Source organism: Pristiophorus japonicus, chromosome 11 (assembly GCF_044704955.1).
Source record: "Pristiophorus japonicus isolate sPriJap1 chromosome 11, sPriJap1.hap1, whole genome shotgun sequence".
In the NCBI taxonomy this organism is placed as follows: domain Eukaryota; kingdom Metazoa; phylum Chordata; class Chondrichthyes; family Pristiophoridae; genus Pristiophorus; species Pristiophorus japonicus.
Genome location: NC_091987.1, coordinates 83,303,185 through 83,317,875, shown reverse-complemented (window position 1 = coordinate 83,317,875; position 14,691 = coordinate 83,303,185). Strand labels below are relative to the sequence as shown.

Here is a 14,691-nt window from a genome sequence, read left to right as displayed (position 1 = left end):
TCCTCCTCCTCATCTTCCAGCTGTTGCTCCTCCTCCTCATCTTCCAGTTGTTGCTCCTCCTCCTCCTCATCTTCCAGCTGTTGCTCCTCCTCCTCATCTTCCAGCTGTTCCTCCTCCTCCTCATCTTCCAGTTGCTCCTCCTCCCCCTCATCTTCCAGTTGTTGCTCCTCCTCCTCATTTTCCAGCTGTTCCTCCTCCTCATCTTCCAGTTGTTGCTCCTCCTCCTCCTCATCTTCCAGCTGTTGCTCCTCCTCCTCATCTTCCAGCTGTTCCTCCTCCTCCTCATCTTCCAGTTGCTCCTCCTCCCCCTCATCTTCCAGTTGTTGCTCCTCCTCCTCCTCATCTTCCAGCTGTTCCTCCTCCTCCTCATCTTCCAGTTGTTGCTCCTCCTCCTCCTCATCTTCCAGCTGTTGCTCCTCCTCCTCATCATCTTCCAGCGGTTGCTCCTCCTCCTCCTCATCTTCCAGTTGTTGCTCCTCCTCCTCATCTTCCAGTTGTTGCTCCTCCTCCTCCTCATCTTCCAGTTGTTGCTCCTCCTCCTCCTCATCTTCCAGTTGTTGCTCCTCCTCCTCCTCATCTTCCAGCTGTTGCTCCTCCTCCTCCTCATCTTCCAGCTGTTGCTCCTCCCCCTCCTCATCTTCCAGTTGTTGCTCCTCCTCCTCATCTTCCAGCTGTTGCTCCTCCTCCTCATCATCTTCCAGCGGTTGCTCCTCCTCCTCCTCATCTTCCAGTTGTTGCTCCTCCTCCTCCTCATCTTCCAGTTGTTGCTCCTCCTCCTCCTCATCTTCCAGTTGTTGCTCCTCCTCCTCCTCATCTTCCAGTTGTTGCTCCTCCTCCTCCTCATCTTCCAGCTGTTGCTCCTCCTCCTCATCATCTTCATTGACATCGACATTGATGGGCTCGATGATTTGCTCCACAGCGGCAACATGGTGCTAATGGATTTGCATTCACACCCGATAGCGGACTCTGAGTCATCCTAGGTCTTGCAGCTGCAGACGTGTAGGCCCTGCCATATACAGTTCTCCATGCTAGCGACGTTATTTTATTTGCCGGTGAGCTTCGATGCTGGGAAGATATCTGCCTGGTATTATCACTCATGGATATGAATGCCTGGGCTGCCTTGATGGCCTTGCTCAAGTCTAGGGATTCGGCGGACAGTAGCTTGCGAAAAATGACCTCGTGGCTGATGCCAAGCACAAAAAGGTCCCACAGCATTTCCCCCAAAAATCCAGCAAATTTGCAAGTTCCCACAAGGCGTCTCAGGTTAGTAACATAACTCGCCACGTCCTAGCCTTCAGAGCAATGGTGGATGTAGAAGCAATACCTGGCCATTAAGATGCTCTCCTTCAGCTTGAGGTGGTTCCGAACCAGCGTACACAACTCTGTATATGTTTTCTCCGCTGGTTTCTCCATTTCTAGCAGATTCTTGATGAGACCATACATTGTGGACCCACACATGGTGAGGAGAATCGCCCTGCGCTTGATCGCTTTATCATCCCCATCCAGGTCATTGGCCACGAAGTACTGATCGAGATGCTCAATGAAGGCTTCCCAATCATCGCCCTCTACAAAGCTCTCTAAAATACCAACAGCAGCCATGACCGCGTGAAGGTTCGTAATCTGTTACTCGTCGCCAATTGTTAAGTATGGAAGAACTCCACAAGACTGAGTACTGTGAGCTAAAACTGATGTCACCTGAGTCTCTTTCATATAACTCCAGAGTGCTTAAGCAGCATGGCAGACAACCTTTTATCCTCCCTTGCACGAGGTGTGCAGGTGACTTTTGGGCCTCCAACAGTTGCGCCCTCTGGTGGCAAGTCTTACACAGTTACATAGCAGCCACGATGCCCACAACCTGGTACCCAATGATCTCCAGCACTGGTGTCTCCAGCTGTTCAATGTGGGCTTGGCCTCCAGCTGCCTGCTCCTGCTCCCGGCAATTGTGAGCGACCTTAGTCTGAAAAAGCAAGGGAAGTATGTTCATGAGTGTGGTGCAATGTGTTTGGATGATGTTCCTGCCATAGTTGAGCAGCTGTCATTGTGCACAAGTTGTGAGATGTAGGTGTGAGTGTTGGTAGATGAGTGCTGGGGGTGTGGTGTATTGAACAGTTTGTGAAGCTTGTATATAGATGGTGGTATCATCATAGGCGCTCCCTCGAGCGAGGATGCCTTGCTTCCACATGAGTTCACAGATGTTTCAATGAAGGACCCAATGTTCCAGTCCTGAACTCCAATTGAGGGGGTGAAAGATGCCTGTGCGTGGATTTTTTTAACGTGTGGTGACCGTTGCTCATCAGCCACCACATGGGCATGACAGAGCTAGGTCTTTATCCAGTGGCAAGGATTAACCAGGATGACTGGAGACCTGCTCTGTTGCACGGACCTATCCATTTGTGGAAGCATTCACTCACCTTGACCACCTATGTGAGGTTATTAAACTTCTTCCTGCACTGTGTGTGGGTCCTGGGGACCATAGTGCTTCCCATGGCGTGGTCTGCTATCTCCCTCTACATAGTGCGGCAGACTTGTAGTGAGGGCCTCCTGGCCAGTTGGCAATTACAGGACTGCCCACCTTCTCTCCAGAGCATCATCCGAGAACCTACGGGCTCTCTCCCTCCTTCCGCCATGGTTCCAACAGATGTCTTCTAACTAGTGTTTGGTTTGCTGTTGGGGTAACTGCACAGCCAACAATCCTGAGAAAGAGGTGCTGCAGCATCAGTGAACTTCCTTTTAAGTAGTGGAAAAACCCTGTCTCAATCAATACTTGCAATTAGACTGCCACCTGAAAGGGGTCCATCTTTTCGGTGTAATGCCAATGAGATTGAGGGGCCGAAAATGGCCGCCTGTGCGCCAGCTGTTAGTGTCTCCGAGCAACGCTGGAGGCGGATTCCTCCACGCTCCGTACCACTGCCGAGAGGCTCTCAGGCACCCTTGCCATTGCACCTATGATGTCAGAGTGGGTGGCCATCACCCTTTGTCTGAATGGCTCCCCATCAAGGTCCTCATCTGAGTTCTGTGGAGCAGAACTCGTACCAAACTCACCCTCCGGACAGATGGCTCCTGAGGTTCCCTTTCCCCTTGTCCTTGCTGCAACCCACTGGGCCCAGCGCAACAGCCAGTGCAGATCCCTCTACTAGCCTAATCTCTAAGGAACACGTAGTCTCAGTATCTGAGCTCGTGCCTGTGGGTGTGAAACAATGCCCCAATGCTCGGCTCCTCCTCCTGCTGCTCTTCCTCCTCTTCCTCTTCCTCTCCCTCCAAACTCTCCTGGGGGGAGCTGAGGTGCAGGCTCCACGACTGCTGGCTGGTTATCTGAAAGCATAAAAGGCACAAGACTCACGTTAATGTGAGCACAGTGGGGTAGGAATGGAGCAAGGAAGGCAGAGAGTGTCTGGAGCTGGAAAGTGACAAAGCCTTCTGGTGTGGGGGGCAGTGGTCTGAGAAAACGAGAGAGGATTGGAAAGTGCTAAAGCCTTCTGATGTGGGAGTGGGGAGGGTGGGGGCAGGGGGAAAGTGGCATGAGAAAAGGAGAGGAGATAAAGGTACCGTTGTTGCCCCCAGCATGGTCGACATCTCCAACGGTCACGGCACCCACCACCTGCGGTCCAATGAGCCGCAGCACTCGCTCCTCAAAATCACTCAGCAGCCGCAGTTCAGGTTTCCCACCTCCAGTCCGCAGCTGCTCCCTTCTGTTATGTGCCATCTTGGTCTTCAAAAGAAAGGAACTCATGTGAGTAAAAGTCCAACTATGTATGTGAAAGATATGCCTGAGTGAGTGAATAGCTGTGAATGTAGGCAAGGCATGTGAAGAGGATGTGAGTGTGAGTATCTGCAGATGCTTGGTGGTTGAGTGGTGGAGCAGTGGTGATTTGCGCAGTGTGCACAGACAGAGGTTCAGAGGCTGGTATGGAGGAGGTGTGGAAGCTTGCTTCGCCTGGCATGGACACAAGGGGCCAAATGGTCTCCTGTGTAGTAATTTCCCATGATTCTATGTACTCACTTTCACCACCCGACAGAGGTCGTTGAATTTTTTCTGCACTGGGTGAGGGTTCTGTCCACCACGGTGCTTGACGACACCTCCTGGGCTATCTCTCGCCACATGGCCCTGAAAACTTGTGGAGATGTGCCCCTTCCCGATGAAGGAAACAGCGACTCCCTCCTTCTCTCCACTGACCCCACCAATGTCTCCAGCGTCACATCATTAAAACATATGGCTCTCTCCCTCGAAGAACAATTTGCAGCAGCCGTTTCAGAAAAGCTCTCTGAGTTCCTGAGATGCACAGATGACTCAAGTGCAGCAATGCTGAAAATGAGCAGCCGCAGGTTGAAATCGAGCTGGATTCAAGGTTTGAAGGCTTATTGCTGAATGCAACTCAGCTGAAATTGGCCAGCTGAGGCCATTAGCGCCTAACTTACCGCCCCCCCTTCACTGCCGGGTGAAAATGCTGAATTTGTCAAAGTATCTCGCCGGGCGCTGAATTTTCTAAAAGTGAAAAGTTACCGCCCCAATTGGGGTGCGACTGAATTTTGCCCCCGAAGTCTTTAGATTCGAATCATGACTGCAATCATGTTAACAAGGAGTCAGTATGAATTTTCCCACTTTCAAAGATTTGTGTGTGTGAACCACTTGTTTCTGCACCCTTTTTAAATTTGTACCATTTAGTTTCTTTTGCCTCTGCTCATTCTTTCTCCCAAAATGCATTATTGATGCACAGTAAAAGGTATTATGTAACAATGAACTTACAGGAACGATATGGTTCTGAGCCTGTAATAGACAGCTTCAGAAATAAGTTTAATTACAAGGGGCGTGTTTGATAAATTGATATTTAGAAGAATCCTGGAATCTTTCCTCGTAATCTCCATATAATAGATTATGAAGAGAACTCTCAAAAGCCACAAGGAAAAATTTGGATTAAAGTTAAAACAGGAACACTATCTCGTGCTCACCCTGTGTATATCATAAATAAATATGGAGATAAGTTCTTGATAGGCAATGTTAAATCTGGAAATCAGGAGTGATGGGAACTTTTGGTCTCTGTGATAAATACAGAACATTGGCATATTTAAAGAGGCTGTTATTTGCATGCCCTTAGGGAACAGATGGATGTCGTAGAGCATCACTGTAAAATCCCTCAATAGAGAGGAGATGTGGGTGATGAAGCCATTATTGCTCAGTGGAGTTGATAGAAAAGAGCACATCATATGAATGTATCACGAATGGTCATTTGCTTGAGCAGGATGAGTAGGACATTACATTCTACCTGCTGAAAAGTCTTTTCTGTTCAGCGAAAGCATCAGGGTGGCGTGCTTGTGGTGATATAATGATGCAGCATGGAGTGGGGGCATTACCATTGTCATATGAAGCAGATTTGGTCTGGGCAGAGTAGGATGGGACAAAAGCAAAATATTGCAGATGCTGGAATCTGGAATAAAAACAAAAACTGCTGGAAATCTCAGCGGGTCAGGCAGCATCTGCGGAGAGAAAGCAGAGTTAACGTTTTGGGTCGATGGCCCTTTGAAGAACATAAGAACATAAGAAATAGTAGCAGGAGTAGGTCATTTGGCCCCTCGAGCCTGCTCCGCCATTTAATAAGATCATGGCTGATCTGATCATGGACTCAGCTCCACTTCCCTGCCTGCTTCCCATAACCCTTTATTTCCTTATCACTCAAAAATCTGTCTACCTCCGCCTTAAATATATTCAATGACCCAGCCTCCACAGCTCTCTGGGGCAAAGAATTCCACAGATTTACAATCCTCTCAGAAAATAAATTTCTCCTCCTCTTACTTTTAAATGGGCGGCCCCTTATTCTGAGACTATGTTCCCTAGTTTTAGTTTCCCCTATGAGTGGAAATATCCTCTCTGCATCCACCTTGTCGAGCTCCCTCATTATCTTATATATTTCAATAAGATCACCTCTCATTCTTTTTGAGCTCCAATGAGTATAGGCTCAACTCAACCTACCTTCATAAGTCAACCCCCTCATCTCCAGAATCAACCTAGTGAACCTTCTCTGAACAACCTCCAGTGCAAGTATATCCTTCCGTAAATACGGAGATCAAAACTGTACGCAGTACTCTAGGTGTGACCTCACCAATACCCAGTACAGTTGTAGCAGGACTTCTCTGTTTTTATACTCTATCCCCCTTGCAATTAAGGCCAACATTCCATTTGCTTTCCTGATTACTTGCTGTATCTGCATATTAACTTTTGTGTTTCATGTACAAGGACCCCAGGTCCCTCTGTACTGCAGCACTTTGCAATTTATCTCCATTTAAATTATAATTTGCTTTTCTATGTTTTCTGCCACAATGAATAACCTCACATTTTCCCACATTGTATTCCACCTGCCAGATTTTTGCCCAGTCACTTTGCCTGTCTATATCTCTTTGCAGATTTTCTGTGTCCTCCTCACAATTTACTATCCCACCCATCGTTGTATCATCAGCAAACTTGGCTACATTACACTCGGTCCCTTCATCCAAGTCATTAATATAGATTGTAAATAGTTGACGTCCCAGCACCAATCCTTGCAACACCCCACTAGTTACTGCTTGCCAACCGGAAAATGACCCGGTTATCCTGACTCTCTGTTTACTGTTAGTTAGCCAATCCTCAATCCATGCTAATATAATACCCCAAACCCCGTGAACTTTTATCTTGTGCAGTAACCTTTCATGTGGCACTTTATCGAATACCTTCTGGAGATCCAAATACACCACATCCACTGGTTCCCCCTTATCCATCCTGCTCATTACATCCTCAAAGAGCTCCAGCAAATTTGTCAAACACGATTTCCCTTTCATAAAACCATGTTGGCTCTGCTTGATTGAATTATGCTTTTCCAAATGTCCTGCCACTGCTTCTTTAATAATGGACTCCAGCATTTTCCCAACAACAGATGTTAGGTTAACCGGTCTATAGCTTCCTGCTTTCTGTCTGCCATCTTTTTTAAGTAGGGCCAATATATTTGCGGATTTCCAATCCGCTGGGACCTCTCCAGAATCCAGGGAATTTTGGTAGATTACAACCAATGCATCCACTATCTCTGCACCACTTCTTTTAGGACCCTAGGATGCAGGCCATCAGGTCCAGGGGACTTGTCCGCCTTTAGTCCCATTATTTTACCGAGTACTACTTCTTTAGTGATAGTGATTGTAATAAGTTCCTCCCTCCCTATAGCCCCTTGATTATCCCCCATTGGGATGTTTTTAGTGTCTTCCAATTTGTTCATAGTCTCTGCCATTTCCCTATTTGCCATTATTAATTCCCCAGCCTCATCCTCTAGGGGACCAACATTTACATTAGCCACTCTTTTCCTTTTTATGTACCTGTAGTAGCTCTTACTATCTGTTTTAATATTTTGTGCTAGTTTACTTTCATAATCTGCTTTCTCTCCACAAATGCTACCTGACCCACTGAGATTTCCAGCATTTTCTTTTTTTATTAGAGTAGGATGGGAGTTGTGGCTCCATTTTGAGTTTCTGTGGTTTAAATGATATGCCTTCCGACTTCATTCCTGTTAATTATTATCTGCAATAAATATGACTCAGTATCATGTTTAATATGGCATCTGTTTTAGGTCTCAGGAAGTTTGATCTTGGCAATTCTCAAAATACCGGCCCTCATCTCGCTTTGGATATCGACAACAAGATCAAGATAGAATATTATGCTCATGGCAAACCAATCCGAATCGTACCCATTTCGCTTCAGGACCTGCCACTCATGGCAAATAAACTGGATGACATTAAAGGAGGAAAGAGCACAGTTATAGCCTTCACCATTTGGTGCCATTTCAACACTTTTCCAGTAGAACCATACATCCGAAGGCTGCAGAACGTCCGGAGATCAATTCTGCGATTGCTGGATAGGAGTCCAGATACACTGATTGTAATAAAGACTGCCAATGTCCAGGCCCTTCCACGGGAGGTCAGTCTCTACAACAGTGACTGGTACTCCTTTCAGCTTGATTTACTGCTCAGAAAGATGTTTGAGGGCATCAAGGTGGCATTTGTGGATGCTTGGGAGATGACGATAGCACATTATCTACCTCATGAATTACACCCCAAGCGAGTCATTATAAAGAATGAAGTAGATGTGTTTCTTTCATATGTGTGTCCTTTGAAAAATAATTAAATGCTGTTTTAGATCGGGTTCCAACCAGCTTTTGACAATCAAGAAATATTAAAATGATTTTAGATACTTGAAAAATTAACAATGCTATCAGAAATCTCAGGTTTATGGAACTGTCTTAAATGAATGCACATTGCATTTATTTCAACAAGGGTTTCTTGTTGGTGGCAGGAATGCCAATGAGGGACCACCATGCATATGGGATAGAATCATATAGAATCATAAAATGGTTATGGCACAGAAGAGGGCCATTCGGCCCACCGAGCCCGTGCCGGCTCTCTGCAAGAGCACTTTAGCTAGTCCATCACCCTTTCCCCGTAGCCCTGCAATTTTTTTCCTTCAGGTTCTTATCCAATTACCTTTTGAAAGCCATGATTAAATCTGCCTCCACCACCCTTTCAGGCAGTGCATTCCAGATCCTAACCCCTTGCTGAGTAAAAAGGTTTTTTTTCATGGTGCCTTTGGTTCTTCTGCCACCTCGATTGTCACAAACTATCTCAGTTGCCTAACTTGAGCCGAAATTAAGAGGGCGAATGCCCCACGTGAAGGCCAAGGATTAAGGTCGAAGGGAACAAACGAGAGGACAAAGTGGCGACGGAAAAGTGGAACAGTGAATGTGGTAGGAAATAATCTCATTGCAACTTTAAGCCACGCAGATCGGGACGTTGAGGGTCGTGTGTAGAACAGATTAATGAGATCGTAGTAAGTCACGGAGGCCATTTTGAAGAATCGCAAGTGTAATCAGACATCTCTGACAATAAAGATTGCAAGTCCACCTGGTAGAAGTGAGTAAGATCAGGCGTACCTCTGACAATCGTGAGACCGTGACGTGAGACTACGATGAGTGGTTGTAGTAAGTTGCGGGTGCAGCTGGAAAAGATCGTAGTGGGTCGGTGAGGCGCCATTTTTAATGAATCGCAAATGTGTTGAAACACCTCTGACGATAGAGACTGCAAGTCCTGAACGGACCGCTGACAGTAGTAAGACCGCGACGGGAAAGACTGCGAAGGAAACGGAGTGGGGCCCCCCGGGGTCCCTGACCAGACTGTACCTAGTCGACCAAAAGGGATTGAAGGAAACGGAGAGGGCCCCGCCTAGGGTCCCTCACCAGACTATACATGACCGAAAGGAGGGATAGGCCCCGACGGAAAAAAAAAGTGTGAGAGAACAGAGAGAGGGGTGGGAGACACAGAAACAGAAAGAAAAAACTGGGACATTTGAGATGATGAAAAGCAGCCCTCAAAGCCTACGTGCTAAACTCCGTTCTAGTTATGAAAAGAAAGGATAAAGATGCAGACTTGAAAGAAAACAAATTGAACGAAATTGAAAGAAAAAGTGTCTTCGATTGTCTGAATTAACAAAGTTACCGAGAGAGGAGCCCTCTGTGTAAGAACATAAGAACATAAGAATTAGGAACAGGAGTAGGCCATCTAGCCCCTCGAGCCTGCTCCGCCATTCAATAAGATCATGGCTGATCTGGCCGTGGACTCAGCTCCACCTACCCGCCCTCTCCCCATAACCCTTAATTCCCTTATTGGTTAAAAATCTATCTATCTTTGACTTGAATACATTCAATGAGCTAGCCTCAACTGCTTCCTTGGGCAGAGAATTCTACAGATTCACAACCCTCTGGGAGAAGAAATTCCTTCTCAACTAGGTTTTAAATTGGCTCCCCCATATTTTGAGGCTGTGTCCCCTAGTTCTAGTCTCCCCTACCAGTGGAAACAACCTCTCTGCCTCTATCTTGTCTATCCCTTTCATGATTTTAAATGTTTCTATAAGATAAAATACCAAAACCTAATTTGAAGAAAGGAGATCAAAAAAAAGAGAGGACATAACTTACTAAATACTCGTTGATATTGGCTGTGAAAAAAAAAGATATTGGTTTAATTGAAAGGATTTTTGGAAGAGGTAAAAGACACTCTCCATTGAAAATGATTTCAAATTACGAGAAAGTTTCATTGCAGTTTGAAAAGATTTCCAGAATAGACGTGTTTACCAAGAAAAGTCTCGAACAGTCTAAACAAGCAGGATGGTTTTGAAAATAATGAGGAGAAGAGATCTAAGCTATGCGAACTCAGCACAGAAAGAAAAATTGAGAATTAGAAAATCTTACTGATTTTAAAATTCTTATAGGAAATGTTGGAATGCATACAGCATGTGTGAAAATTGAAGTTCAGTAAACAAAATAGCTATTAAAAATGTGTGGTATCGTTTTAAATCAATTAAAAAAAAATATTTGGCAAGTACTTGAATTAGAAGTTCAGGAAAAAAATTGAAATTTAATCTAAAATGCTGTCTGTCCTGATGAGAAGACTTCTATTATGACGACTTTACGAATGATTTCTGCTGTTTTAACGGATTCCTAATTTCTAAGCAAGTTTTGAAAGCACAAAGACTTAAAAAAAAATGAAATTCGGATGATTACGTGAAGTCACGTAATGACATCAGGCCTCTTACAAACCTGTAAAGAAGTTAACCCTTTCCATTGACAACTGTTTTATATTGGACATTATTCATTTGGATTTCTTAATAGAATAAAGAAGACTCACCTGACAGATAACGGAAATGGTGGGATAGTCAGAATAAAATAAAACAGAACTAGCCCATGTAATAATACTCGCCTGATACAAATAATGAAAAAATTATTCTAGGAACAGACTTAATAAGGGAATTTAAACTATTAATAGACGCCGAGCTTAACAAAATAATCTGGCCGCAAGCGGATGGACGTAAAAGCAAGTACTCCGCACCCTTACGAAACATTGCGAAAATGGGCAGTGCTAAACCACTGGCCTGGGATTAGGGATAAGAGTCGGGGGTAGACGGGGTGAAATGCGAGGCCCTAGAGCCGGTATGGGCCAAAACAAAGCAGGACACGGGCCTCGTTGACATGACGCCAGCTAACATCCCAGGGCCCGAACATCAGGGACATAGGAGGTAAGCCGGCAGAAGGTCTCCTGGGGGCAGTGAAGCTGCACCAGTGTGAGGAAGTGGATAGTGAGAATATAGAAGGTCGCCTAGCAGGCGAACCCTTAACCGGGTCACAGATGACCCTCTACGTGGATGGGTCTAGAAAGTATGTCGAAGGGACACCACGGACTGGGTGGGCCGTGGTAAATGGTCAGTTACAAACCATGGTGTCTGGCAGATTAGATGGGGGACTCTCAGCCCAAGTTGCTGAGATTGTGGCCTTCATTGAAGCCTTGAAGCTGGCAGGGGGCCATGGGAAAATATACAGATAGATTTCACTGGGCCATTGCCGGACTCGTGGGGGAAAAGATATTGCTTAGTGGTAATAGGCCAGTTTACCCGATGGGTGGAAGCTTACCCAACAAGGAACTGTACGGCCACTGCAGTAGCTAGAATTCTGGCGGAAGAAATAATCCCTAGATGGGGAGGTGCCGTTGCAAACGGACTCGGACCAAGGCACCCACTTCACGGGGAAGGTAATAAAGGCCGTATGTCAACTAATGGGAATAAGACAGAAATTCCACATCCCATACCATCCCCAGAGCTCTAGGATGGTAGAACGGATGAATCGAACCCTCAAGGTGGCGATTGCAAAGGCAATCCGAGAAACCGGGAGGACCTGGGTTGACGTGTTGCCCCGCATTCTAATGAAGTTAAGAGCGATCCCAAACAGGATGACTGGGCTGTCCCCCTATGAGCTAATGACAGGTAGAGCGATGCAACTCCCAGAAGGAATTTTTATGGGAGGAGCGGATGTAGGACCCCTAAGGGATAGAATTCGGAGATATATATATTGGAGATGTGTAATAGTCTCCAGGAAATGTGAAAGCAAACCAGAGAAAGGCAGGCTCAATGCAATAAAAAAAAACTGGAGTTCGCCGCCTTCCCGGACATACCTCAAGCCGGAACGCGCGTGATGGTGAAGGTTCTCCCAGGAAAACCCAGGTTCGCCCCGAAGTGGATCGGGCCGTACGAGGTTATGATTAGTGGAGATACATGCGCCTGTATTGATATTAGGGGAAAAGGACAATGGAAACATAGAACCCAGCTTAAGGTTTTCGAGCCTGCCGCTCAATACATGTATTATCTGTCATTATTTTTCTGTTTACAGGTCAGGAGCTACTCTTCAAGCAAGCCAAACGGCCATTGTGCCTTTGAGTAATTGTTAACATAGAGTAATAAGATGAAACTATACGTCGCGATCTGTGTAATGGCCTCGGTCTGTATTGTATGTGCCCCATTGGTAAGACAAAAACGGGAGCTTCATGTAAAGACCTTTTTATATATGTCCTATGCCTATGCGAGGAATGGGAACTTCTCTAGTTGCTGGGTGTGCTCTCATATCCCCACACACTCGAGATGAGGGATCCCTTTGCGTCCCATTCCCCTAAATCTGACCGAAGTTGCCGCATGGGTCCTTCATCAGAACTCCTCCGGTCCCATATGGGAGGGATCCAAGGCCAAAGGAACATCTGCCTCATACAAGGTGGACGGAAGCGGGGACGAGGGAGATTGGGAAAGCGCTGGGTATCATACCAGAGGCGCGTTTCGTGGATGGTATCAACCATCCTACAATCGGCACGCGTTACCTCCATCCTTGGCCCTGACTAACACATCGAGGATAGGGAGACCCCAGGGAACAATATGCCTCACCCGAATTGTAACTGGCACAAAAGGACACAACATGGGATATAGTAATTGCACCTACTGCCTTAACGTAACCAAAGGGGCGGAGCCAAGTTTCCTCCGATGCCTCCCGAAATGACGGGGGGGGGGGCGAAATTGGACATGGTCATTCTATCCTGAGACACTGAGCACCCCAGCAGCATACAATGGCATGTATTTTGTGTGCGGGCATAGGTCATATCCCTGGTTATCCAGGCGATGGACAGGGTACTGTTATTTGGGATATGTGGTCCCCTTTGTCAGACAGGTACGTACCCTGGCAGAGGTGCATACACCAGGTCGACGAAGACGAGCGGTTACCCCGGTAGAAAGACTCTTTGGAGTTGTGATGTTCCCATACGGGATAGGGCGCACCATGGATGAACTAAGAAACATAGAGAGGGTTCTGGAACAAATAGCTAACCACACTGCCGAGGCGATGGAGAGCATAACAGCTGAAATGGTAGCCATACGTACTATAGTACTTCAGAACCGAATGGCCCTAGATTACGTATTGGCCCAGAACGGAGGCACTTGCGCATTGATTGGGGCCGAATGTTGCACTTATATACCCGATAATTCGGAGAATATAACCAACCTAGCCGACCATATAAGGAGAGAAGTGAGGAAACTAACCACCCCGGATGGTTTAGTTGGCTGGCTGGGGGGATGGATGTCTAAGTTGGGACAAAGTATTGTACAGGGGCTGATTTTGATTGTGGGCATATGCCTGGCCTTGTACCTCGCAGTAATGATGATTAAGATATGTATGTCCAAGTTGTGTACCGCGATACCCATAGCTGCCGGGACCCGCATCAACGATACAACAACCCAACTTCCACCCGCAACATATCAGAAGCTGCTCCTCCATTTTCAGCAGTACCACCAACTCCAGGCTCGCCCAAGAATCCTGGCACAAGATGACGAGATAGTCCGAATGTAGGATTGGATTGTTCTTATCCGCATGAGATGGGAAAAGATCAAAAGGAGGGACTGTTGGAGAGAAATTTCTCAACCTATAACCTTTGTAACTTTTATAATGTGTAGCCAGCTCCTCTGTCTTTCTCTGATGAATTATGGGACAAGGAGAGTAATCAAGTAAAAAATGTATACTCAAGCAAAAAGCAAGTACAGTCTCAAGTCCGGTGACCCTGAGTCATGAAGATAGGGGAAGTAGGGAAACGGATGGTTGGAAAGGCAACAGATGTATTCTTGTTTTTCTGCTGATGCGAGGAGAATAACCCCACTTGTGTCTGCATGCTAGTTAACCTTTGACTTGCCACAATGTAAAGATAGATTGTCATAGCATTACCATATAGGGTAAGACATTACAAAAATGTTAGATAATTGGACAATGGTGTAAGGGGGCGGGACCGCCCCCAAAGGTATAATTGTAACTTGGAAACTTCGCTCGGGGAGAAGGTGTGGCGAAGCTGCGGAGTTTCCCCACTTCTCCCAGAGCGCTCTGTACGAATAAACTGTGACGTTTCCCTCACTATTCTCGGATTCGGTGTGGAATTTATTTCCCTTACAGATTGACTATAGTAAATGTTGGTCCCTTAGAGGATAAAACCGGGGAATTAGTGCTGGGGAACATCGAGATGGCAGAAACTATGAATAAATATTTTGTTCTTAACCGATAAGGGAATAAGGAGTTATGGGGAGCGGGCAGGGAAGTGGATCTGAGTCCATGATTGGATCAGCCATGATTGTATTGAATGGCGGAGCAGGCTCGAGGGGCCATATAGACTACTCCTGCTCCTATTTCTTATCTTCTTATGGGATTATGTCAGGCTGAATAAGCGAGAGTTAGAAGATGTAAAGAAATTGCGCATTGCTGCAACTGATAGTCAGAAGAGCATTACATGAAGTATGGACCCAACCACAGACCCAATCCACATTCGGACCAGGGTCAAGCA

The 14,691-nt window shown here is 46.2% G+C and overlaps 1 protein-coding gene across 4 annotated transcripts in view; it reads left to right on the top strand.

Moving 5' to 3' along the window:
* Window positions 1–14,270, top strand: part of LOC139276120 (NXPE family member 3-like) — a 100,899-nt gene extending 86,629 nt beyond the window's left edge. For all 4 annotated transcript variants that reach the window (XM_070893633.1, XM_070893635.1, XM_070893634.1 and 1 more), the window contains one exon: window positions 7,584–14,270. In XM_070893633.1, the coding sequence (XP_070749734.1) occupies window positions 7,584–8,137 (554 nt within the window). In that variant the 3' untranslated portion in view covers window positions 8,138–14,270. The remainder of the gene's footprint in view (window positions 1–7,583) is intronic.
* Window positions 14,271–14,691: the final 421 nt, after the last annotated feature.